The sequence below is a fragment of the Nicrophorus vespilloides genome, unplaced genomic scaffold, assembly GCF_001412225.1.
Source record: "Nicrophorus vespilloides isolate i.1.1-1 unplaced genomic scaffold, Nicve_v1.0, whole genome shotgun sequence".
In the NCBI taxonomy this organism is placed as follows: Eukaryota; Metazoa; Arthropoda; class Insecta; order Coleoptera; family Silphidae; genus Nicrophorus; species Nicrophorus vespilloides.
Window position 1 is genome coordinate 22597 of NW_017096643.1, and position 26669 is coordinate 49265.

General features: G+C 38.9%; 3 protein-coding genes across 5 annotated transcripts; 2 read left to right on the forward strand and 1 right to left on the reverse strand.

Moving 5' to 3' along the window:
* Positions 1-167: 167 nt before the first annotated feature.
* LOC108557748 (peptide chain release factor 1-like, mitochondrial) lies at positions 168-1429 on the forward strand. The gene has a single exon (XM_017914395.1). It carries the CDS (start codon positions 210-212, stop codon positions 1350-1352), a length of 1143 nt encoding a protein of 380 aa, XP_017769884.1. The 5' UTR covers positions 168-209; the 3' UTR covers positions 1353-1429.
* Positions 1430-1900: 471 nt separating this feature from the next.
* Positions 1901-18346, forward strand: LOC108557712 (centrosomin). Of its 3 annotated transcripts, none has more exons than XM_017914354.1 (10): positions 1901-1971; positions 8364-8419; positions 10952-11142; positions 11219-11389; positions 11457-11570; positions 11691-12788; positions 14452-14550; positions 14608-15630; positions 15699-17439; positions 17504-18346. In XM_017914354.1, the coding sequence occupies exons 1-10, from the start codon at positions 1916-1918 to the stop codon at positions 17743-17745; spliced, it is 4791 nt and encodes a 1596-aa protein (XP_017769843.1). In that variant the 5' UTR covers positions 1901-1915; the 3' UTR covers positions 17746-18346. The 3 variants fall into 3 exon arrangements, with proteins under 3 accessions (XP_017769843.1, XP_017769842.1, XP_017769841.1); XM_017914353.1 differs by lacking the exon at positions 1901-1971 and adding an exon at positions 3262-3805; XM_017914352.1 differs by lacking the exon at positions 1901-1971 and adding an exon at positions 6106-6619.
* A 2197-nt stretch (positions 18347-20543) lies between these two features.
* Positions 20544-25165, reverse strand: LOC108557692 (protein MLP1-like). The gene is made up of 11 exons (XM_017914327.1): positions 24986-25165; positions 24671-24762; positions 24550-24603; positions 24283-24490; positions 23256-24219; positions 22999-23197; positions 22759-22805; positions 22450-22685; positions 22255-22388; positions 21734-22189; positions 20544-21660 (listed from the first exon to the last, which is right to left on the reverse strand). Exons 1-11 carry the CDS (start codon positions 25029-25031, stop codon positions 20686-20688), a joined length of 3411 nt encoding a protein of 1136 aa, XP_017769816.1. The 5' UTR covers positions 25032-25165; the 3' UTR covers positions 20544-20685.
* Positions 25166-26669: the final 1504 nt, after the last annotated feature.

Here is a 26669-nt window from a genome sequence, read left to right on the forward strand (position 1 = left end):
GTCAAAATAATTCTAATTGTTATCCACATTTATAACGCAACTATAACATTTTACTTAAGCACAACTTTGAATAACTTTTATTTCGATGCTTTTATAACATTTATAAATTTATTAATAGAGCAAAATTAATTTTAATTTTGATGATCATTTGAAATCATAACCTCACAAAAGTCGATTTATTATTTTGTTATAGTATTCATAAACGGGAAATGTTTGTGATTAAATATGCATCGAGTATTATGTGCAGAGCGCAGAACGTACGTCTGCTGAGGCCGTGTAGTTACGCTATAGATTTAAAGATTGGAGATTATTCTATGTCCAAGTATATTGAAAAATTGGTAAAAGAGTATGAGTGTGGAGATACACAGAATGTTAGAAAGCAAGAGTTGAAGCCCATTATGAGTGTGCTTGATCGCAGAAAAGAGGTGATCAAGAATATTGAGAGTCTTAAGGAGCTTCTTTCTGATCCAGATGAGAGCATCAAGAAGTTGGCAGAGGAGGAGCAATTTGGTTATGACCAGAAGATTCTTGAACTTGATGAACATTTGAAAGAGGTTCTTTTACCAGCTGATAATGAGGATAATGTTAATGCTATTGTTTTAGATGTGAGCTCTGGTGTGGGAGGTCAAGAGGCAATGCTATTTGCAAATGAGGTGTTCGAAATGTATAAGGGGTATATAGAGTTTAAAGGATGGCAATGCGAGATAGCCGAATTTATGAATACAGATATTGGCGGGTTAAGGCATGCCAGTTTATTGGTTGAAGGGGAGAACGCCTACAAGTGCTTCAAATATGAAGCTGGAGTGCATAGGGTTCAAAGAATCCCTAGCACAGAGAAATCTGGCAGGATTCATACAAGCACCATATCCGTGAACGTGCTTCCGCAGCCCACCGACATCCAAATTGATCTGCAAGCTAAAGATTTGAGAATCGAGACCAAGAGAGCTTCAGGAGCTGGAGGTCAGCATGTCAACACAACCGACTCGGCCGTTCGCATTGTACATATACCAACAAACGTAGCAATCGAATGTCAAACTGATAGGTCTCAAATTAAGAACAGGCAGTTTGCAATGCAGAGACTTAGGGCTAAACTATACGAAATGCAGTTGGAAGAGCAGTTGGCGAAGACGCAGGGCCTGAGGAAGAGTCAGGTGAGGACCAAATTCCGAAACGAAAAGATTCGCACATACAATTTTGGGCAAGACAGGATTACGGATCACAGGGTTGCCGGCAACGTGCACAACATGAAAGTGTTCATGCTAGGTGGAGCCCCACTGGATGATCTCATCGATAAATTGGATCATCAGACAAAACTAGAAAGACTACGAGAATTACTTGACGGCCATAAATAGCACTTAAAATATATTTAATAAAGTTTAGTTGTTTATAAGCTATTTAATTCGCAACCTTACATATCAATTATAATAAATAAAGTATGCAATAGGAAGTTTTTTTTTTTTAATAAATAACGTTTCTTCTTTGTAATAAGCTCCCGCCTGAGATAAATCCTCACCATTTACATATCCGGATTTGACGTAAGCGAAGACCAGGCCGAGGCCTCTGAAGTAACGATTAAAAAATTCAAATATTGTTAATTGTGTTGCCTATGTGCATAAAATTTCCATCATTACAACATTCACATTCTTTATTATACAATTTATATAATAATTAATATTCAAATTGAAACAGAGCTGTTTTATAATTCCATTCAAATTTAATAGATCATGGTGGGAGTTTTGTTATTTTAGTGTTGGTACTGCAAAGCAACTGTTGGCTCTTTGTTTGAGATTTTGAATGAAATGTCAGCAGCAATTTAACGGTTTCTGAGAGAGGTTTTGTGTCGCTGTGATTTTTTGATTTTATAAAGATTTGTGTAATTGTTCTTTAATGTCGACTCGTTGAACTCTTAAAAATAATGAGCGAAATCGTGGATGTACCCACCGTGGATTCCACAATCGCCTTGGAAGAAAGGTAAATTCTATTTTCCTATTAACACACACTTGTTTTTTCTTTTAATGATTTTGCTTTTTATTCTTTGGCTTTTTATTCGGAGACATGCAAGTGTTTTTAAATTTTGCACAAAAAAAAACACAAATAACATGTCTGAAACTAGTTTGGAAATTTTGTGATCACAAACAACACTAAGATGCAACTAGAATGACCACTAACACCAGGGACTGTTTTCCGATTCACAGACGGTGAAGTGAGTTTATATTTGTTTATATTACCTGTATCAAGTCGGGAAGTCTCTTTATACTTTTAATATTTGTTTATATAAAAAAGCGTAGATAGTGTGTTTATATATTATAATAATGATTGGACACAATACATTTGTGTTTTGCATTTACAACAAACACAAATTATAATTGTAAAGTATAGTCAGCTTTAAGCAAAGCTTACAAAGAAAATCGAAGATGGTTAATATATTCAAAATATACATAATATGTGTACATAAGTTTTAAAAATGATGTAGCGAAATGCCTTATGCGAGGTGCTCGAGGTTCCCTGTATATGGATATAATTACAAATTGTTCATTATATTTAGTAAATATGTGTTTTTCAAATGTCAAAGAAAGTCGTAAACACAATTGTATTGTTTCAATGATTTTGTTTTGTTTATGTCATAGGCTACTTAAGAATAACATTTTGTCAACAAATTAATGCAAGGGTGTTAAAATTTCAAATTCAATTGAAACAATGTTGGATTTACGAATTATTTGTTTTTAAATTTATTGTAGTGTCAAAGTAAGTCAAATAATAATTATTTTGTTTTGTTTATTTCAACGAAAAACGTTCATGGTATTACAAATACTTTCTTATTGAGAAAAAAATGATTATTTTTATTTTAAGTTCTTTGCTGTCATTATTATAATAATGTTTGTATTTTTATATAGGGAAAAGTGACTAACACTAGATATGTACATTTGTATTATATTATAAGGGCAGATATGCACAATTTAAGGGGTAAGTATAAATAAAAATATCAAATTTGTATATATCCATCAACAGGTATTTATTATTATAGGTTTATAAAATATTGATATAAAAGTAATTTGGAAGCTTGAGAAAAGTTCATGAGGATTGCGCAGATGTGTCGAATAGGATGAGAGAAGTAATTCTAAGTAACTGGTTGTAATTCGTTTTGAATAATGTAAGAGTGAGAGGGTCAAATGGGATGAGTATCGATTAGCGGACGGAGGACGAGGTCGTGAGAGGATGCTGGGGCTGAAAGGATGTGACGCTGTAGAGCGGGGGAATATGTAATCTTCGTTTATTTTCGTGGATGCTGGCTGAAGCGGCGCTCGTCTTTTTCAGAGCGCGCGCGAGACGCACAGGCGCGAACTTTTTCAGTCTTTGAGCAACGGTCGCATTGTTTGCACGTGTGGTATATGGGTATGCGCTTCGCTGACGAACCACAACATCAACGATATCAATAACTCTATACAAGCAGTACGAATTGCCGGTGCTCGTTATCTTAGAACTTAGCGAGGAGAAAGGTCATGATCATTCTGAGATGGTAAAGGGCGTGCAATGTAGCAGGGGTAGTGAAACGTAGCCTTTGCAAAGAGTGGAGCAGTGTGTGCGTGTTTGTGTACAATGTGACATCGAGAGGTGGCTGAGATTGTTGTTATTGTTCTTCTCTTAGTTTCTTCTTGTTGTTTCTGATGCACCCGTTTGGTGGTTAGCCTCCCTCCACCAATCTTTTTGGTAGTTAGACGACGTAGATGTCCTTCTTCAACTTTTCAGGGGCGGGAAGCCCCCCGCGAAGGTCGATCTCGCAGCCGGCCCCGAAAAGTCCCTTCTGGTAAGCACATGTCTCTTCTCTCATCGTACACCCAAGTTTACTTCACATCGAAAACATTATTGTCATTCATCTCTATGACAACAATAAATTAATGAAGTACGTGACTGGTTGAAACTTTGACGACTCGCAATCAACGATAAATACAATACTGTTAACAGTCTACGCGATACCGAAGGTGTCTAACAGATTTGCAAACTAAATACACATTAATTAGGAACAACCACTTTTATGGTGTAAGGACGCTATTGATTGAGAAACTTACTACTTGTTGACACAGCTATCTAGATTTAGAATTTTCTTTTGTTTTTGATATTTGTACAGTGTCTTTATACTAATACCGTTATCTGCAAATATAGTCATACATTTCCTATCATCCTGATTATTCAAATATTACAGACGTTCGTGCATAATGCACGTTCGTACACGTTGTTTATGGCTTAACGAAATTGGATCGCGTTTCCAAATATGAAGTGAAATACACAGTTATCGTCTGGGTAATTAAAACACCATGTATTGTCAACCGAACATAATGGGTAACCCGCATCCTTTTAATCACTGCTCGCAAGTTAATTCTTCCGTTTTATTCTTGTTCTATCGATGCTCCTTTCTACTTGTTACCGACGATAATATTTTGGATTTTGGAGATTAATAAATAAATGTATGCGGATAATTTTTATTATTATGAAATAGAAAGAAAATAAAAGTAAAACGCAAGTCGCAAGGTGGACTGACAGAAAAGTCGTCCTCCTGCCTATCTGCGAGCTCTTGCCAACTACTTTGATATTTTTAGTTTGCCACGGGATATACAGAAACATAGCGAGAGAGAAAGAAACGTTGCCAGTGTGAAAATAAAACCGTATTACGTGTAAATATAACATAACGTCGTTTGGTTCAATGAAATTTAACTTTTTTATCTTCTTAAAATGCACTATAGCTTTCTTTTCCCATTAGATAATCAGTGTTTGGTATAAATGACCTGAATCCTTGTTATTCTCCCCAGATTGCAGTTTCTATGAAATTTTGCGATGAGCAACAAGAGAATGATAGAACGCTAATAGAGGATGGTTTTCGGATGCTTCCCGATTCTGACGCAATGCTCTAATTTTAGAAACTCCATATTAATGATAATATGTATATGTATATTGTCGGGTATATATGTGTGTGTTATTCGTGCAGATGAATTTCACTATATATTACGCCAACACAAGGAACGTCCAATAAAAAAGTAATCTTGCGTAATAGTCGCAATTTTGTTTACCATGAGCATGTGCCAGTCAGTCAATTCAAACAAAGATTTGAATGGTGATTTTTATAAATTGGAATAGGCATTGTGCTCTTCCCATTGACCATCTTTTAAAATTGCATTGCATTAGATTGTTGTTGGGAAGGATGGAAATACTGCTTCACTTCTGGTAATTGCAGTTGCAGCGTGGGCACCACCAGAGTAAAGGATGAGAAGGGCAAGCCAGCGTCTCTCTCTGGGTTTTTGTCGCGCGTCGTTTTCAATTAATTCGACCTCGTCAGCCAAAGCCAACGTTAAATTGATTAGTCATATCGCAAAACGAAGCAACAACTGGTTGGGTGCTATATTTTGAATGTATGTGGTGAATGTACTCTACATTTCATATTGCGATAAAGACTTGCTCTTTCTTTATTTTGTTTTTAAATACAATTTATATTTGAATCTACGAGTCTGAGGCGGTAGCTATAAAATGATGATGTTGGATATAATTATATCAAATAATAATATATTAATTACATTACTTTTATTTTAAATTGAGATATATTATGTGGACTGAACGACAACTCTGTTAAATACATCAAGTTACGAAGATGTTGGTATAGAATCATGTGATTTAACTATATTAATATGAATTATTAATAAAAAATTATTTACATTAAAGTATGAATCATTATTATATCATAATATATAAATTAATATTTTTAAATTTTCTATTTTTTTTTGTAAATCTTTTATAATAGTTTACTTTACTTGTCTATTTACTTGTGTATTTTCGGATAATCTGAATTAATTTTTAAATATTAAAATATCAAAAATATGCAAAATTAACTCAAAACGTTTCAAAATTCTAGATAATCTAACATTTTCTTTCAAATTTATACCATATTTTCGGACAGATAATTATTTATGTAGTTGCATATTTGCCGTTATTAGATTTCACTTTGAATCAACAACAATGATTGTTTTTATTAATTGATTCATGTTTCATGATTTGAACCGTTCTTTGAGCGCTAAAAGCAAATTTTGTTCTATTCGACGTGAAGTATAAATCATTCCGATTTCTTCACGTGGGGTGCTGTTTGTCTTTGTGGTTATTTGAAGACGGATTTCCTTCTTATATTTATAGACCGGATTTGACTAGATATGGTTTTTGAAGCACCAAACAGTCTGGTGAGGGCGGTAGAGATATATAAACGGGCTCCAGAAATAAACGTGCGGGGTTTGTTGTTTACTCATTAGTTGCTTCATAATTTTCTTCATATATTCACCACCACCACCTCTCTCCGTTCGCGGCACGCCACATCTGCTCCAAAAACATGAATGAGATTACGGTTCTTTCGCTTCTAATTTAAAAAGATTTCGATGTTGCCTGCATCTGCAACGCCCGCAAGATTAGAGACAATATGTGAGGAATGCCATCACCACATATTGCTGTTGGTTAATATAGCTGCTGCGACCGAGTGCCACGCACTTCCTGGATTATTAGTCAGTGTGCGTTTGTTTCACAACAGGCGTCGCGACGCCGACGCCCACGATAGCGCCAATAGGAAGAGGATAAGCGACAGAAGAAGGTTCGTTGGCCTCTTCATATGGCGATTATAAACGAAAGGTTAAGAAGAATACGCGACTCCTCCGGGTTACTGTCGCTGCTATTGCCGATGGTGAGCATCGCGACGCTGCCGAAACTATGTGCATCGTCGTCTATTAAAAAGCGGAGACCGGACGCTATTTCTATATCTATCTGCCATCGTGCTCCTTCTCCTGTTTGCCTGATTTTCTACATCGAGTGTCTTATTTAACAGCTGATAAGAGTAGTCCTAATCATCCGTTGACCCCGAAACGAAGGAGACTCTTTGCTCTTTATCAGCTTTTCTCTATAATCTCTATAGTTACGAGTTTACATTTACAAAAGAAGAGACACACACATGTCTGTGCAAAAGTCCGTACTTATTATTTATTTGCCTTAATGTATCTGTAGATTGTTACTTTTTTATTACGTAATAACAGTTTTTTTATATTGATTAGAATGAAATAATGGGCAAATTAAGTGTACATATACAAAGAGGTTCCACTTGCTTACATGTTCTTTGTTTGTCCCGTTTAATGAGTTTAAACCTATGGAATGCAAAACACCAAATGAACCAAGTATCAATCTTAAAACTCTACACTTCATATCCATCCACCCTCGCTCTGCTCTCTTTTCCGCTCGCATCCTTTTTCATGCTCCGTTCCTTACCTACATACACTCGTTGTGCGACATCTTCACGTATTTTTCTTTTCCTTTCTTTTTGTTTTGTTGTTGCTGCTACTTCCATTTCTATATTTACGTGGTAATTAAAACGGGCATACGAAAATAAAGCCGCCGCCCGACTTCGCCTCGAAATGTCAAAAACGAAACACGTTCGTTCGGGTGCGACCTAAAGAGATGCGTAGATATAATGGCGAGTAAAAGTTGCGTACAATGAAGGAGAAAAGATTCATCAAAATTTCGAACTGTAAGTTGGTGGAAACCAAGGGAACGCACGATGTCCATAGTTTAAACTAGTCTGTTTGCGTTATTTTAGTTCCATAGCAACGTGTTCTAGGTAATGCAATAGTAACATTATTTCTAGGTTGCCGTCGCAAAAAATTGACTGTTATTCTCTTTCTCGCTCTGATGTCGCGTGCCGCAAACTGTACGATATAATTGAACTCTCATTCACTCGATTGAATTTGATAGGGAGCGATATTATATTGTTTTTCGTATCGTTGAATATTTTAGATTAATCGATGGCCGTAACGAAATTAAAATCAAAAAAAAACATTTACGTCGGTTCGTCCGCACCGAATTGCGATGGAGCAACAAGCAAACCAAAATATTTACATTTCCTTTGGAAATTTTTATGTTTTCCATTTTCACATTTCATCTTGGACGTATACAAACCGTTTCGTCCCGAAAATCGAACAAGCTTTGACCTCGATAGTATTGCTATGAGAAAAGGTTTGTGGAAATGGGTCACTTCCAAGGACGTTGTACTATGGGCGTCAAAGCTTTTGCGGATGTACAAAATACATTAAAAACCACTCAAAATATCGTCGTTTCTTTGGAACAACGACGAAATTGCCTCCTTTTGAGGGTCAAAGTTCAAAAAAATCTAGCACAGTATTGTGTAATTGGGACTGGCTCAGAACTGCTGAGTTCCAGTAAATCGTTACTTGAACGTACAAATCTTTGTGTATATGAACGTTGAAAAATTACTAATACGGTTAATAAATATGTTGTTGGCGGATGCGCCGGGTGAAATATTGTAGCTAATGTTTTTTCTTTTTTTGCAGCACGAGTCCAAGTCAGCTGTACGAAACGACGCTGGATGCGGATACTTCAAATGCATGTAAGTATTATTTCTTTGCTGTATCATCAACTTTGTAGTATATCAATTGTCGCGCCTCTATTTTGTTTGAAATATAATCGGGTTGCTTAATTCGTGACAGGTTCTAAACATAAGCAACATGGACAAACTGTTTAATTTCTATTCCCGCCTATTTTTTTTTGTATGAAAAATAAATATAACAAACGTAAATTATATTGGTTAAGATTTCCAAAGTACTGTTAATTTTTCGTCATTGTATTCTGGAGATAGTGAGAATATATTTACGTTTGCTACATAACTCAAAATCAGCGCGTGCGCTTTTTTTTTTATTTATAGCGGGTATTATTTTTGAGTTGTCGAAAAACCATGCCAAAAAATGTAAACGTAAATAAACCAAACCTACGATTTTATTTCTTCTCAGTTCCACAAAATTATGTAATTAATTGTTTGCACGGGAATTAATCTATTCGAAAATTGAGGGGTCGAAAATAAATTCCTTACGATTCATTTCGGCAGAAGAAGAATTATGAGTTTGTGACCCAATTACGTAAGTTAGGATCGGCGTGTGCGTGTTGTTTTTGCGCGCGAATTTAAATTTAGAAATGTAAGCGAGATGGCGCTACGGCAATTGGCAGGTACAGAAAAGAGATGAAGTATTTTGATCCGTCTTGTCTGACTTCTATCCTTTGCTCCCCTTCTCTCTTTGCAAATTGTCTGTCTCCGCCGAATGCTGCGAGTTCGCTCTTCTCTTCTGGCAACGGTTCAATGAAAGAGAAGCCCAACAAAACTCAAAATACATTTATCTAGGGGAATTAAATAAAGGAAGGACTTTAACTTGTATCTTTTCCATTCCTTCTTTTTATCATTTTGTAATTGTTTACTTATTGCCAATATTAAATATAATATTAATTTGTCAAATAAAATGTATTATTTTCTTTACTTTGCATTGCTTCATGCACTATTTACTTATAAATTTGAGCATTAATGAAATATATTCGAAATCAATACGAACGTACATTGTTTTATATCTTGATTGTATTTTAAAAATAATTAGTTAGTGTATCAATACTAATTTGGTTAAGAATGATATTCTAGTTCACATAGTGTTAGTATTTATAGGGTTACTGAATCTTCTTATTGGAGGCTTTCGTTTTCTATAAGGGGTTGCTGAATGTTCTAAAGAAAAATTGTTTTAATGTTGGCAACTCTTTCTGCCTCGTTCCAGCTGTAACTTTCTTTCGATATATATACAGTGACGGATTAATCACTTGAGAGGCCCCAGGAGCAAATAAAACTCCCTCTAGATATTTCCAATTCAAATATTTGTTTATTTGATAAATGTATTTGTTTTTGAGGAGCAGACATCCCGACAAAAAATACCACCCTTAGGTTCAACATCCCAAGAATAAAATGTAAAAGCGGGGTGGTATTGCGCTAATCCGCCACTGTATATATATATATATATCCATGTCTCGTTGCATCGACGTCTTACTTCGTGCAATCTTAACAGGAAATGCGTTTTTAAAAAGTTCTTAAAATACACATCGTACTAATTGCCTTGCCAGTTCGAGGGGACCAGTACCGCTGCTATTTAATTCCGAGGACTTAGTTGATGATGCGTCCTCTTCTCCTCTTTCTCCTTTCCGTTCCCATCAACTCCTTCTTCCGGAACTAATAATAATAATACGTAATTCAAAATACGAAACATACCCAGATGCTGTTATGCAATATCCTTCATTCAATAGACCGTAAACAGAGGCGCACTTTTTGGAGGTCAAAGGCGGCCACGACTCATCCGTCTACCTCGCATTTTATTTGACTTGATTTCATTTTTATTTATTTTTTTCCACATTCGAAATCATTCAGATGTCAAATTAGTTTTGTTACTGTGCGTGTTTTTTCTCCTATTCTTTTTTCGGAAATTCCTTCCATCCCGAATTATTTTCCCTCGTGCAACAATACATCCGCCCACCAGAAGCTCGATTTGCCCGTCAACATCATACAATATTTCGCGGGAAGAATTTCAGACGACGTTCGGACGTTTAATTATGTGCAGTTTCTGCCTGCCGGTTGGGAATTTGTACAAAGTTTTCGGTCCGTGTTTGCTTGAGTTCTGTGATCCTTTCTGCGCCCACGAACGCGACATCTTCTTGAAACATTTCCGGGCGGTGTACGAGTCTCGCGGTGCGAAGGCTTTCCTCTTTCATTTATATAATATGTACATGGATGTCCTCTTCTTCTTCTGACGTAAGATACAGCATAGAAGAATCATAAACAATAGACCGATTCCGATTGAAATTGTCGATCCGATTGTGTTTGTGCGCGTGTTGCGTAAGTTCAAACTGGTCATGGCATCCAGATTTTACATTAAGGATGTCATAAAGTCAGTGCTAAACATGGAGGAAGGACGTATAGCTGCTGAAGCTGATATGGCTACGTTTTCTGATTGCGAAGAGTGTGAAGTTGATCGTGTCAAATCTTGCGGTAAACGCAAAGAACATATTATTATATGTATGCAAATTGTAAAATTTTAATGTTTATTCGAATTTTCAGATTCCATGGGATTGGGAGGAGCGCGCGGCGCATCTCGAGGATGCAGCGTAAAGGAGTTCGAGGAGCAGCTGACAACTTTGCGCAAAGAGAACTTTAATCTTAAGCTGAGAATCTACCTTCTGGAGGAGCGCATGGGACCCAACTACAATTTAGACACGGAGAGCGCCGTCAAAAAAAACATAGAACTCTCGGTAATAATCTTTTAGAAAAGCAACTAGACTTTTTGACATTATCTTTAATTAACTTTGTATTTTGTTGTAATTTTAGGTTGAATTGGAGACGTTGCGGAAGGAGCTGCAGGAGAAGCAGGATCTGCTATGCCAGGCGGTGACTGCCATCGAGATTGAAGAGGAGGAGTACCGTAAGGAGGCAGAGAACAAGCGGAAAGAAATCGAAGATCTTAAGGTGCAGCTCGACACGCTCCAGCAGCAATTCGACGTAAGAGTTTGTTGTGTAATACCAAATAAAAGGTTCAGTTTTAATATTTAGATTTGTTGTGTTTCAGATGGTGCAAGAGGAATCTCGATCGCAAGGTGATCATTCATCCGTTGACGGCCGTTCAGAGGTCTTCTCGCAGGCTTTCACCTTGACAAACAAAGTCGCCGATTTGGAGAATCAGGTACGTCTTCATACCTTTCTTATCGTAGTTGGTTTATTTTTTCTTTTTCAAATTATTATTTTGTTGATAGCGATATTGAAATGTGAATTCTATTTGAAATTTAATGTGTGCTCTGTTTAGTTACGGTGCGAGAGGGAAACTGTGGAGAAGTTGAGCAATTTGTTAAAATACCCTAAACCGACGTTGGACGTTGAAGAGCTGCAAGTGGCGCTGACAGAGAAAACTGAGAAGCTTGAGCAGGCGATGGCCGAACTGGAGGAGAAGTCGCAATCCCTGGCAGAGGTTAGTTCAAAGCTCGAGACAGTCGAGCAGGAGCTGCTAGTAAAAAAGGACGAGGTCAATTACTACGAGGGCGAGCTTAGCATGAAAGCGAACGACCTTGAGGAGGCGCAGGAGAGATTGTCTGAAATGGAGGTGCTCTATGAGGATACGAAAGCGCAGCGCGAGCATGAAGCCAAGAGGAACGAGAAGAACAAGATCGCTGTCTCGAATCGGAACAACAAGATCAGCGAGCTCGAGGGAACGGTCGAGCGGTACAAGCAGAAGGTGCTCAGTCTGGAAGCGAAGCTCGAGTCGGCCCAAAACGAGGTTAAAAGTAAAAAAGACTTCGGGAGTCCGCGACCACCAACGGCTCGCACCACCCCCGACCATTCTGACCCCGCTTCATTTCCAGTGCGCAGTGCGGCGACGACTCCAGAACATTCACCTAAATCGGTATCAAGAGTAAACTCGTCGGGTATCTTCCGTCCGCATCGCACCACCCCAAATTCCAGTATGCAGATGAGCGGCAACGAAGATGGTGACGTCAGCATGGACAACACAGACCACTCGTTCTGCGTGGACGATCTGCAGAATGAGCTGCTGCTGAGCCGAGGACACGCGAAAAAGTTGGAGCAGGATCAGCTGAAAGCGTGCCGTATTATCCAAACGATGATCGAGAAGCGGAAGAAAAGCCAGAAGGAGATCGAGGAGCTGCAGAGGAACGTGAAGGAGCGAGACGAGAAGATCGAGGAGTTGTCTGGGAAGCTGCAGCAACAACACCATGATCGTCATCAATCTCAGATGGACGATAGCAACAGATCTGCGATGACAAATTCTTCCGACCCATCCACAGGAAATAGCAACAACAGTAACAACCGCAGCAGATCAACGTCGCTTCTTCAGACCAAAATATCCGAGCTTAATCTGACGGCAGCATCACCGACGTCCGACGCTGAGGTACTTAAACTTAGAACAAGTAGATGTCGCAGTAGTCTTAAAATTAAGACTCTTAACAAATAATGTCAGTAGAAAATTGACAAAGGTTTTTCCCAGTTAAATTTTTCATAGATCTAGTTTTTCAAAAATTATTAGTCTTGCTGTGTAGCTTATATAGGAGGGACCTGCAAACTAGATTCATTCATCAAAGGTTTCCATATAATACAAATTTCTTAAATATCAATTTGTAAACGATCCGAACGTTACGCCACTGTCGAAAGCTCCTTTGAGTTCTAACTCTGCAGACTTCTTGCTTATTAATTAATCATAGCTCTGTGCTTATTTCTAGGGGAACGATGCGCTCTCTATCTTCTTATTACTCTACTATTTGCTTTTCTTCTCTTCTTCCGTGGAGGAAGAGTTTGAGTTGTATACTGCAATCGCGTGTACACTCCATTTCTAAAAATAACTAAATTAAACACCTCTCTTGCGAGTTGAAGCGGCAGCTCGTGAACGGAATTAGTTTTAGCATACGTGAACACAGCTCATGACGCTCGTAATAATTCGAATTCAAGACAATAGAAAGAAACAAATAAATCACGCGTCGTTTTTATAGATATATTAGAGGCTTATTCAAACGTGAGATGTGATAGGTAGATCCAGTGCGCTTGTTAATTATATTCTAGTCAAAGCTTCTATTACCTACGAGTTGCTTCCCTTAGCAAGTATTTACCGGAATAGCGGATGAGTCAATGCGCGATGTTTTCGTGTGTTGTCTGCCAAAAGGTCACTGAAACTTGCTTTTTAGGCTAAACTAGTTTTAAGACTGTAGATTTGCTTATTTATTTTTCTAGTAATAATATTTATCTCGAGTTTTACAAATAACGTTAGTGCCTGTTTTACTATTATTTAGTATTAGTATTTAAAGAAAAGATCAGGTAATTTTATTTTTAAATAATTACAATATTTCTATTAATAATGTAGCTTCCTTTTTTTTACCTGTGTGTTTACAATTTTTCTAGTTTTGGTATCATGTTTTGGACACAGGTATACTAATTTCGTCTTACCTCCGTGCTTATGAATCCTCCACCTGATCCATCCACCAAGTATCTTGTTTATTTCCATCTAAACATTTAATCGATGAAAATAGTAGGGATACGACGCTAATTAAATAACAAAGATCGTAGACCTTTTTTTAACTAAACTAACCAGAAAATCAAAATCTGTATCTCCTACAACAATCAAACTGCTTCAAAAGAATTATACTTATATTTATACATAAATTATTAACAATATATTATGAATAGAAATTATATTAACACAGGCCAATTAATAAAGGGAAACGAAACTAATCTTGATATCAAAAACAAAAGCATTTTATTGTTTAATTTTGGTTTTATTTTTTGTTTTGTTTGTTTGCTGTTTTTTTTAATGTTTAATATTTGTTTTCTCATTTATGTAACATCTCTGTTACTTAGAATAATGTTCTTTTAAATTATTATTTTATTGAAAATAAAGAGCATGCAAATTTTGGTTTTCTTGGTTTTTTTTTTATTATTTACATATTCTCAGATGTATAGCGGATTTCCTTTACGTTTCCAGGACTCATCATGAGTGTATTTGATTCATCGTTTGGTTGCTGTTTGTTTGTTATTTTCCACATGTTTGTTTTATATTTTTGCAGTGCTCGGCGCTCGCTCTGGAAACTACTTCATCTGAGAATCCGCAAGAACTACTGGCAAAGAGTATACAATACAATGAGAACTTGGAGACTGAGAAAAAAGTATGTTTTATTGTTGCCATTTATATTTACTATTATTTACGAGATTATTCGGTTTAGTTGTTGAAAGAGATTCTCCGAGTGAAGGATGAGCACATGGAGGAGCTACAACAACGGCATGAGCGCGCTTTAGAGGAGACGAAGCGATTGAAGGACGAAATTGTCGATCTACAGTTCGAGGCGTGTTCTCGCGATGAGCAACCGTCTGAGAAGTTCGACGTTGGCAACGAGAAGGTTGGATACTGGATACAGAAGAGCGAGGACAAGGACAAGGAAATCGAGCGATTGGAGAAGGAGCTGAAGAAACGGACATGCGATCTGCAGAGCGTCGTCAACAAGGAACTGTGGGACAAGAACCGCGAGATCGAGCGATTGCAGAAGTCCGGGTCGAAGGATGCGACAATCTCTGAGCTTCGCAAGGACGTGGCAGCAAAGGACGACGTGTTGAAGGCGCTGCAATGCAAACTGGAGGAGCGCAAAGCATTGGAAGATACGTTCAAGGAAAAGCTGAGAAAACTGTCGGACGAACGATTGCGATTGCTTAACGAAATTGAGGAGCTCAAGGATGAAGTCTCACATTTGAATGTCGACGAAGACGAGGCGAAGAATCTACGGCTGGAATTAGAGACATGTGAACGGATGCGCTGCGATACCCAGCAGGTGTGTCAACTATTGAACGTGCGTCTGAAGGAGTTGGCCACCTTCCTCAGTTCTCTTTTGAAGAAGAAAATTGTGCTAGGATTACTCGGACATACATCGCGGATTCGCCAGTACATCGACGATAGTCTGAATCTATCGCGTTCGCTTTCGCTGTCCATCAACATGAATCCGGACGAGAGTTTAATGCAGCTCTCCAATATTTCGACGTTGCTGAAGACGCAGAACGATACCTTGGATATCTATGAATTTCTAAATCAAACTAACAGTGAAGGAGGAGAGGTAGATGATGATGATCTTGATTGGGAGGAAGAAAAGTCTTCGTTAAGTCTGATACCCGAGCAGATCACGTTCAGCTACCAGAGCCACATCTACAACAAGCCGGGCGCGGAAAATAAAATCCACCAGCAGGATAGAATAATACAGGTAATTATAGTTACACCGCTCTATTAATTTTTAGTAAAAAAAAATGTGTCGTTATTTGTTTGGTTTAGAAGTTAAGAAGCCAGGTGGCACAATTGATGAGCGCGCTGCAGTTGCGCGACAATAAACTGCTGCAGCAGACCAAAGACGACGAAGATCTAGTTAATGCGATCGTCTCGATGAATCCGCCGGTGATGATGCAGAGCGTCTCGTCGCCGGACAGCATCCTTCAGAATCTGATGCGCATCAATCTCTCGACAAACACCTCATCCACTGTGAAGTACGTGGATCACAGCGGCAGCGATTCCTGGTCGGAACCGGACAAGTCAGTCTCCAAGGCCAGGATAGGATTGGACGAGGAATGTTTGAAGCCGGTGTCGAAGGACGATTCGACGGAAGGTGCATTATCCTCGTTAAACAAATCACGAACGCCGTCAAAGAGGAGCTCCAGTGCCAGCGAGAATAAGCAGATCATCAGAGCGTTGACCAATCAGATCGAGTGTCTGGAACGTAGGCTGGAGGAGAAGGATGTCCTTTGCAACGAGGAGATTGTCAAAACCGAAGGGCTGATCCTGGAAATTGTCCAGCTGAACGAGAAACTCGAGGAATCGAGAAGCAGCTTGTCTGACTCGGAAAGCAAAGTGCAACAACTTCAGCAGATCATCGAGGAGCTGCACTCAAACAAGTGCAACCTTATAAAAAATATGAACAGTAAAACCAAGTCGGTGCAGAACATGATCAATCAGCTGGAGTGCGAAAGGGCGCAGGCGATGGCCGAAGCGAAGGATGCCGAGGAGCATGCGAAAATCGCCAGAGGTCAAGTGGCAGAGTACAAGTCGAAGCTGAAGTGCGCCGATGAAGAATTCAAACAGAAACTGAAGGAAGTTGAGGCGGATTACGAGAAGAAAATGAAAATGCTCGAGGTGCGCACAGAGCAACAAGTTATAAAAATTACGGAGGTTGCGAACCAAATGAAGAGCATGTACGAGACCGAGTATGTGAAGCGTTCCGAGGTGGATCATCTACGTTCCATAATTAAGGATCTAGAGTCGGTGAAGCAGCTTTTGAAAGTATCGGAGGATAAGATCGAGCATCTCAGGAAAAACGAGGCAGGTCTGAAGATGCGTTTGCAGGAGGTCGAGACGGAGAGCAGATCGAAGATCACCGAACTGCGAGCGGAATTGGACCGCGCCACTCTTCAGTATTCGGAGGCTATTCTGGAAAAGTCCCGTATCATGGATGACAAATCCAAGCTGGAGACAGAGAAGAGCAGATTTGGAGAGCGCGAGGCCGATTTTGTGCGGCAGATGAGTGAACTGAAGGCCGACTTTAACACGCTCAAGAAATATCAGAAACAGGTGGGCGTACTTGAGGTACAGATTACCAAGCTGCAGGTGAAGATCAGCGAGTTGGAATCAAAAAACGCCGATCTGATGAATAAACAATTCAAAGCTTCCGCCGCAGCCTCTATTTCTTGCGCTGCAGCTACCGCTAATGCAAAGGTCTCTACGAGTGCGGAGACCGGGGCCGGAGAACATCTCTCCTCATCTCCGCAGAGATCGAGAATCTTGGATTTATATTGCAATAGATATTCACCGCGTCTGATCAACGATGAGGAAACGTTAGAGGTGGAGAGGATGCACGCAAACTCCTCTCCGGATTTGGGCATCGAAAGCGATCAGGGCAGATTCTCCAGCCTGGAAGGTGTTGGAAACACGAACGTCTCACTTGCCAGACCATTACTGCAGACGCTTGAAGTGTCCCAATCGATGAGTAATCTTCTCGACAAAGAGAACATTATGGCAAAATGCAGTAAGTGCATTAAAGTTATTATTAGTTGGTTGCAATTTAACATATTTTTTTGTTGTTTTTGCAGGCAACGAGGAGTGCAGCCAGAGGACGTCCAAGATCATGGAGGAGAACTTCTTGCTTAAAACGAAGCTAAACAAGTCGCACAAGATGCTAGAGGCGACAGTCGTGAAACTTGCTAAAGCCAATTTACAAAAAGAGCGAGTCGAAGGTAAAATTTATAAGGAGATCCACAAGACGAGCCAAATTCTGAAGATTGCAAAGGCCAATTTGGACTCTGGATCGGATACTGAATTTAAGAAGAAGTGATGCGATGAGATAAGGGAAATGAGAGAGAAAATACTATTTTCTGTGTTGATGTTGTCAATTTGTCCTTTTAATTTATTCATTTTTATTTCTGACCATTCATTTTTTATAAAATCTCCTGCGCTGCTCTCAATATCAAAACTTTTTAATTAGTAAGTCGTGTCCATCTGATCTGAAATAAATCTCCTACACCGCACTTCAACTCCCCGATAACATACCACCATCTATCTAATGGACCAAACTAAACGTTTATTTTGTTTTTATTTATTTCTAACGTCTACTACATTTAAAATTTGTAATAATATATAGTATATTTTTTTAATTTATTTTAATAATTGAACTGTTTTTAATGTCGTTTCTCTCCCTCGCATAATATTATTCGTTGCAGTTGCAAGAAATGTGAATTTTTTGGCATTGTCGCGCGTTAACTCTTCGGTTTATACCTTCCGACCAATTACTAACACATTCCTTTTACTTGCCCCATCCACCACTATGCCAAAAAAAGGAGGAAGAACTAGCATGCAGAATTATTTTCTATGTTATTTTTATCCAGTGTCATTGACTAACTCAATTTTACGCTAATATATCCCTGACCAACTTTTAATATTGTTGAGTATTTTTTCTTTTTCCGTTAATTACGAAATGTTTTTTTTCTTGTAAATTTTAATTCAACGACTGAATTTTCACTACAAATAATTGATGTGTGATATGGCAGATGGATGATGATGCTTTGTCAGTATCCCGTCCAAAAGTTTACGCATGTTCCTCTAATTTTTGTTTTAAAGTCCAAGCACTAACTTTGTTGTTGCAAAATAACACAAAACCTATCCAGAACTGCAAAAGAAAGTCATCTTTCTGTCTTGAAATTGTTTGCATTGAAACATATGAATATATTAGAATGTTAGTTTGTTGACTGGAATGAATGAGAGATATTGATTTGTTGCCATTTACTTAATATTATTGATTGAATTAATTGAAATTATATATCATTAGTATGCAGGAGCATTGAAAGAAAAAATAACTTATCTGGTGAGCATACTTGTGCGAAATATGGAGTGCTTTTATTGATGAAGCATGAAAATGGACAATTATTATTTAAGAAAAAAAAAACGAACGAATTTTGGAACGCTCATGAGGGATGATAGAGTTTGTCATCAATGAACAATGTTTGTGGATGTGATAAAAATTCCTTGTGCCAAATTATTTTTTTAAAAAACTTTCTACTTTTCACTGTTTTTGTTCCGCGTTCATTATATTTGTTTTTGTAAATAAAGGAACAGGTGTTTGAAGTGTTAAGACTCCGGGGGAAATTCCCCAAATACATGTATTATAACTGTGTATATAGATAAAAAAAAATAAAGTTTAAACTATGAATTGATTTCTATACATTTTTTATGTAAAAATATATATTATTTATATAAGTACTTATAATAAAGAGTTTGGCATTATGGATTTAGTGTTCATATGTGTCAACTTCTGTCAAGTCCTCATAGTCATTCAAGAGGATTTGAAACTTGTCGAGGATGTCAAAGATCTGAGATTTCCAGAATTTTGAGAAGAGAATATTGAACAGCGTTAATTCGGAAACAAGAGCTTTGAGTTTTTCGAGTTCGGCGAAGTGCTCTTTGTGCGATCGCAGATAGATCTTCAAATGCTCGACGCTTCCGTCGCGACGCGCCATATTCTCGTTAACCAGTTGCCTGAGATATCGTTCGACGTCATCACTTGGTCCGCCCAACAAATCTTCAACGAAATTACCGTTCTCACCTGGAAAGTAATTGCTTTCCCCTGACGTATACCTTACAATGTGCTTGCAATAACAGATCTTCAACTTCTGTTGGGTCATTGCGTTGTGAATCTCATCCTGGACGTTGTAGATTCTAGCGCCCAGATTTTTGTAGAGCGGCGAGCATTTCTTCAATCGGCTACTGAAAGTTTTTAACATAATCAGCCACCTATTATCGGTGTCAAAGTCTTCTTTTGATATTTGAAGCATATCCGACAATTGTTTGATGATTTCCCGCAGATCGGCCAAAATTGATTCCAACATTCCATTGAAACATTCACTCGATTCCTCCATTAACTTACGCTTGAGTTCGACGATCTTGTCGAATTCCGTATTGTAATCAATTAGTTTTTCGATCGATCTGACGTAATCGATAATAACGCCCTTGTTGCGAACCAAAAAATCGCATAGAAAAATGTACGTCGAATTTAGTTCTACGGTGCATCTCTGAGCAAACTGCAAATCATTCAGTAAGTGTTGATTATTAGTGAACAGAGAAACTAATTACTAATTAAACTATTAACTTACGTTTAGCCTTTCCTTCCTGCTCAGTGATTCAAATGGTCGTTTGGTCTCTCCTTTGTCCTGGTATTGCGTCTTTCCCTTGAACTGCCTCAAAGTTATGACATATTTCATCAGATCATCGTACACAGATTTAATGCAAGCCTTCGACATGCTTATCGGCTGGTTTTCTTCTAAATGACGATTTCACTTGGCTAGTAAAATTTCTCTGAAAAAGGTCTTTACCTCTTGTGTACCTACTGGCACCATCCGCCCTACCATTTGCAAAACCGTATACTTCTTTTCACAGGAAACAAAGAAGAAACTTTCGAATCACTAGAAATTCTCAGAATTGCAGTAGACGTACTGCTTTCATCCATTTTCATATTTCAATAACAAACAATAGTATTTTATTTAGAAAAAAACGTCGTTTAAAAATAAATATATGTATATATATATATTGATTACAAAATTTCACTCTCAGCTATACTACTGTAATTTTAATTTGCACGGAGCCGTCACCAGGATCTGAGAAATTTATTTCTTGGCCTAAAACAGAAGAAAGGAAATATATATTCATTATTTTTTTTTTATTGTTTGAGTTAGGTAGAAATAAATTTCTTAGATTCGTCTGTCGGAATCGGTCACGTCGTCACTCAGGTAAATCTACGAGTCGACACCGCCTTTGTTTCATTGAGTAATTTTAGACTATTATCTAGATTCTGTTTGATGCGAGAGCAAGAGTGCGCGATCAGGTCTTTGGTGATGAGCATGTTATTGGCTTTCATCTCGTAGGAGGGCCGACACCAGAGGAGGTTGCCGCGATGCGACACCTTGTATCGGTCGACGCCACGGAAAACGAGAGGCCTGTACTCTTGGCCAGCACCGAAAACCGGGTTCTTCGGCGGACTGTTGAAGCATGGGACGCAATGAGCGACATCACCACATCTTTGCTTATGATGATACTGCTGCTGTTGGTCGACAACGGTCTCCACCGCCGCAGCCATCGAGCAACACTGACCCTCCTGCTGATGTTGATATCCTCCCACCCCCAACTGTTGTTGGTGATGGTGCAGTTGTTGGTGGTGTTGCTCGACGACGCGTCTATTAGTCCTCGTCACGCTACTCTTTATACTCAAAACTGTTACGCTGGCATTCTGGTCGATGCCGCCGCCGTTCAATACGTACGCAGAGTTTCTGTGGACCATGTACTGCGGTGGCGACCGTTGCATACCACCATCAACCTGTTGTTGTTGCTGTTGTTGTTGCTGCTGTTGTTGCTCGTACGCAGACTTGTAACGCTTTTGAATTTGGACACTGTTCGTGGTCCATGGATGCAAACCTATTGGCCTGATTGCCGTACTATCCGACGCCGTCCTCCCACCACCACCCAGTTCGTACCGTGTCTGCATATCCTCTATCTGATTCATCTGCGCCTTTGTCGCTTGCAGCTCCTTCTCCATGTACCCGACTGTGTCCTGCAACTTATACCGCTTTTCGTTCGTCATCGCAAGTTTCTCTTCCAGCTCCCTTATCCTTTTCTCGTGCCTATGATTCTCCTTCGATCTAGAATCTACCAATCCCTGCAGCTCCTGGATAATCTCGCTCTTATCCTTCAACTGATTTTGTATCTACTCGGAAAACATACATTTGTTATAACACGTACGTGTTTACGTAACTTTGAACATAAATGAAGACACAAACCTCGAGCACAAAGGTCCTAATCTCTTCTGAATACTTTGTCAAACTCTGGTTCTCCATTGCGATCTCATCCTTTTTGGCCTTCATAACTCCAATCAATCCATCCCGAACCTTCATCAGATTCTCTAAATTTGCTATGGCCTGATTCTTCTGGCCCAACTCATGTTCGTACTTGATAATCTTGTGTTCGTTCTCCAACGACTTCATCAGCGCCTGCTCCAACTTCACCTTGCCCTCTTTCAGAAGTGACTTCAACTCGTCCCCGTTCTCCTCCACGGTCAATCCTGCAATCTGTCGATGCAAGTGATCCTGCTTTGCGTATAGTGTATCAATCTCCAGCTTCTGCTTGGAGATAGTATCCTCCTGCTTCCTCAGCAACTGCTCAAACCTCGTCAAATCCTCCTCCTTCTTTACCAGCGACTTCACTATGCTATCCTGAATACCCTCCGGAGTTCCGTTCTAATAAAATATGAAATATTTATAGTACACATTCATCATATAACATCCGACCCAACAATAAGCACCATTTTTTCTATGGTCTCAATAAATCGCAACTTTTCAGTTGCATTGGCTTCGACCTTCTCCTGGAGCGCCCGGATCGCCGCCCTCTGTGCCACCACTTCAATCTGCAATTCGCATTCCCTATCTGTTTCAGGCTCTGTAATTGAATGTATCGATTAAATTATTAAATTGAATGAATGCTGGTGTACTGCTCTCACTTCCATCCGGTCCTCCTCTTCTATGTTCGTGAATAACATCCGCCGCGTTCTGCGTGTGCATTTCCAGCGAGTTGATCTCCTTCTGGAGCAACTCGCACTCCTTCTGCAGATGGATGATCTGTCTATTGGACACGTCGGCTTCGTTTCGCACCGCCTCAAGCTCCTCCTGCAGCTCCGCCTCCCGTTGCTCCGCCTCAAGACGCAAGGTTTCGATCGTGTCAGTGGCGGTTTGCAGTCTGCAAAAGAGCAAAAGCAAAATTTGTCACGTCAATCCTGAGGTTCAACACCCGAACATTGGCTCGACCTCACCTGGTCACATCCAAAAACGACGCGGCACAATGTCGGTTTTGGTGGTGCTTTATATAATTTATCTCTGATTAACAATTTTGCGTGTTTTATTGTAGAAATGAGAAAGTATGTTTTTATTAAATATCTAATAATCTATAAAGAAATTATTTTATTCAGACAATATGTGGTTAAAAAAATATATGGGGTATATGGGGTGGATGTTGTTTGAAAATTATTATTTGTTTTGTTAAATTCCTAAACGTATTCAAATGTGAAATCTGGTACGAATAACTCGTGTAAGAGGCGTAGCGATATACTCATTAGACACCTGGTTTCAAACGTTGACCTATCCTTGTTCATGCGCTCGATCACAGACTTGTCCAGATGTCGTGACTTATTCAGCTCTGCGATTTCTTTCTCGTAGTTCTTCTCCATTTGCTTGATCTTCAGCTGAGCGTTTCTAAATCAAGACACGTCTACATGTAAATATTTAAAATTTTCAAAGAATACCAAAATACCTCAAATCTTGCGATAGTTGCGATATCCTGCTATCATACTGCTGCTTGCTACTATCGTAATCTTTGATTTTCGACTTGAACGTTTTCATGCTAAGCTCCGCGTTTCTGAACTTCTCTACTTCGTGCTGATGCTTGCGCTTTTCCGTATCCAGCTGCTTCTCCAACTGATGTATACGCTCCGTTAGCTTACCGTTTTCCTCATCGAATAGTGCGTTCTCTGCGCTCACTCTATCCTTAGCCTGTTGCTTGGTCTTCTGCAATTCCGTCGATGTCTCCTTCAGCTGCACTTCCAATCGATGGATCTTCGTCAGCATCTCCTTACTACCACTTGCAGCGAATAACTCGCTCTGCTGGTTCAGCTTCCCCATTAGATCATCCAAGCAAGACTCCTGCTCATCTATTGATCTCTTCAAACCCCTATCTATAGTCTCGCTTTGTTCCTTCAATTTATCCAAATCGTCCAAATTTATCGACGTAAACAGCGAGCTTCGCATCTCGATGGAACTCTTGTACATTGTCGCCAAACTGTGCCACACATCCTGAATTTCTCTCTTCAAATCTTGAAGCGGTGGGGAATCTGGATTCTCTCCACCTGCCGAAATGTCCAAATTTTGCTTGTTGCCACCGCCCGTAGACGACACATACAAAGAGATATCCTCAAATTCAACGATATTTATCGGATCTAAAGCCACGATACGTCCACCCTCATCCAATTTCTTCTTGAGCTGCTGCACCGTCTGGTATAGCTCCATCAGAGGCTTCTGTTTCTCTACGACCTCCTTCCTCATCTGCTCTAAATGTTTCTTCTTCATAGTGAACAAATCAAAATTCCTTTTCATCTGGGGCTTCTCGAGAGTCGAACCCGACTTCTTCGCTATGGATCGCGGTGTCGTACTTTTCGCAACGTTCCTCGGCGTCGACGATTTTCCCACGCTCCTAGGAGTCTGCGATTTAATGGGGATACCTAACAAATTTCAAATATTTACGAATCCCTAAGATCAATTTATTAAAAAGGTATTTTTTGAACCTGAAGAACTGTTCCTGCGCGGCACTGCATTATCTGTTTTAGCAACAATTTCCGAAACAATAGGAACCTCTTTGACATCTTCAATTTTGGACTCTGGGCAATCCCGAAATTCCTCCTCGCTCTTCGTCGACTGCTCATTGATTGTCGCCTCCAATTGCAGATGTTCATCTCCACACAGCATCGGACTCTCCAACCGTTGATCTTTGATCTGAAGAATTATAAACGTTCAAAAGCAAATTGTTGTTGAATACAAACTTCCATGCAAACCTGATCTCCCATGGAGCGGGGGCTGTCCTTCATCGATTGCACGCTCGGAGGTTGCTTTAAACGAGTAAGATTCTTATTACCGGCATTAGTAGTAATGCAGTTGTCTTGGAAAGTAACTTACCGAAAGACTGCGGAATTTTGGTATAAATGATTTGGATCCAACCGAGCTAGGTGTTTGGCGGGTGCCGCATCCGACCGCTGTTGTCGGTCTTTCTGCGAAAGAAAAGATACAATAATTATATTAAAAAAATAAATCTTGTTGAATTTATTCGAGTTCTGCGTTCGAACCAATAAAACACTTGAAGCCGACATGATCATTTTCAATTGGTCCAATCGGAGCGCCACGATTACTTTCAATCATGTCACGGAGAAAATTAATATTGAACAGGAAAAAAGCAAATTCACTCTTTCCGATTTCTTGTAGACTCTAACTTACCAATTTTGTCGCCAAAACGGTTGCTCTTGGTGCGTGCAAACGACATATTCTCAAACGTCAATTAAATTGCAAAACATCAAAACCTATTTTTGTTTTTCACTGACCAATTTTTCAGTGTCCGATTTCTCGTTTCTTATTTTCACACACCTGGACGCGTCTAATTTTCGACGCTTTTTCTAATCCTTGCTTTGTGTAATTTACATGATTTTGAAAAACGAAACGGAAGAGAAAATCTTGGGCTGAGTGAAATTTTCTCTGTACGTGCACGGACCACCACTCAAACAAAAGATACGTGATGTAAATAGAAACGGATAGGACGTGTGCACACTTCGATACTTTTCGATAATAAATCTATCGCATCCGTCGAATTTGCTGAACTGGCTTAAAGATTGTTGGAAGTGCTAAAAATATTAAATTTTCACATACTGAAACAGCTAAATTATAGATTGAAAAATAAAATAACTGAATTATAAATTTTTTATTCTCAAAATATCTGGTAAAGTTAGTAATTATGCGTTTAATATATAGATCGTCATAACAGGTCTCTATCATCCCTGAAGCTATTTGATTCTATTAATTGGGCGTTATTTGTCATCAACATATATATGGGGTGCAGTTTAGATAAAATATAAAGAATAACGAAGTTAGTATTAATATCACAATAAAAAGAAGTAGTAAGGCGATAATTATACCGGCTCATAAGTAAACGTCAATCCTTCCAAACCCGACACCTCCGAAAATATCTGATGCCCTTGATGCTCATACATCTGTTGGTACTTCACAATTTCTTCTCTACGCGTGATCTCCTGCAGATCTGTGAAAGAGACCTCTTGGTTCCTCACATCTTGTGCATGTCCGGGATGATCTACCAAACTATCCGCTCTGTCATTACCCGGGATGCCCGCATGACCCGGGATCCAAGATAGCGAAACTTCGATCCCCTTTTTCTTTAAAAATCCTAGAACAGCCTTAATTTTCTAGACCAAGTAATTAACTTTGATCGAACGTTGGAAGGACTGGATAGCGACCATATCACTTCTGGAATCGGAGAAAATTACTACTTTCCCCCAACCATTAGTTTCCACTATTTTAATGGCACGGTATATCGTAAAGAGTTCGGCAGTGAATATCGAAGAAAGCTCAGATATACGACCACTTTCAGATAAACCCTCCCGATTTATAAAGATCCCATAGGATTATGGATTATGTTTGACTGAACCGTCAGTATATATATGTACATGACCAGACCATTTAGTATTTAAAAACAAACAAAAGTTCTGCACAACTTGCTGTACAGGGACATAATCACAACATTTATCCATAAAATCCACCCTGCTTTAAAAAAAATCAAGTTGGGAGTATTTATACAGCTTGTCATCGACACATAATATTAAAAGTTTCAATCAGCAATGGCTTTCCTTTACTCGGCCAGAAGAGCTTTGCACCAAACATAAAGGATACCCGGCGTACCAGCGATTAGCGCCAGGTTATCAGTTTACACTCATAATTCTAGTCTAAGTCTAGTCTAGATAAAGTACGATAATTCAAATAAATTATAACGGGAACCCAGTATACACGTCAAGTATTAAATGGTTTTATAATAATTATATAATTAGATTTTAAGAAATTGTTGATTGAATATGCTATAGTTGATTTATTACTTATTGTTTTTGATTTTAGTAAT

Bases quoted from the DNA above. Each gene is read 5' to 3' on its own strand.
- LOC108557748 (XM_017914395.1), top strand. From the start codon at position 210: ATGTTTGTGATTAAATATGCATCGAGTATTATGTGCAGAGCGCAGAAC.
- LOC108557692 (XM_017914327.1), bottom strand. From the start codon at position 25,031: ATGTCGTTTGCACGCACCAAGAGCAACCGTTTTGGCGACAAAATTG. The intron at 24,491-24,549 runs GTTTGCATGGAA...ATAATTCTTCAG, and splicing joins CCCGCTCCATGGGAGATCAG to ATCAAAGATCAACGGTTGGA. The intron at 22,806-22,998 runs GTTTAGGAATTT...AATTATATAAAG, and splicing joins CAGATTTCACATTTGAATAC to CACCACCAAAACCGACATTG.
- LOC108557712 (XM_017914352.1), top strand. From the start codon at position 6,411: ATGTTGCCTGCATCTGCAACGCCCGCAAGATTAGAGACAATATGTGAG. The intron at 6,620-8,363 runs GTTCGTTGGCCT...CTTTTTTTGCAG, and splicing joins AGGATAAGCGACAGAAGAAG to CACGAGTCCAAGTCAGCTGT. The intron at 8,420-10,951 runs GTAAGTATTATT...TCGAATTTTCAG, and splicing joins TGCGGATACTTCAAATGCAT to ATTCCATGGGATTGGGAGGA.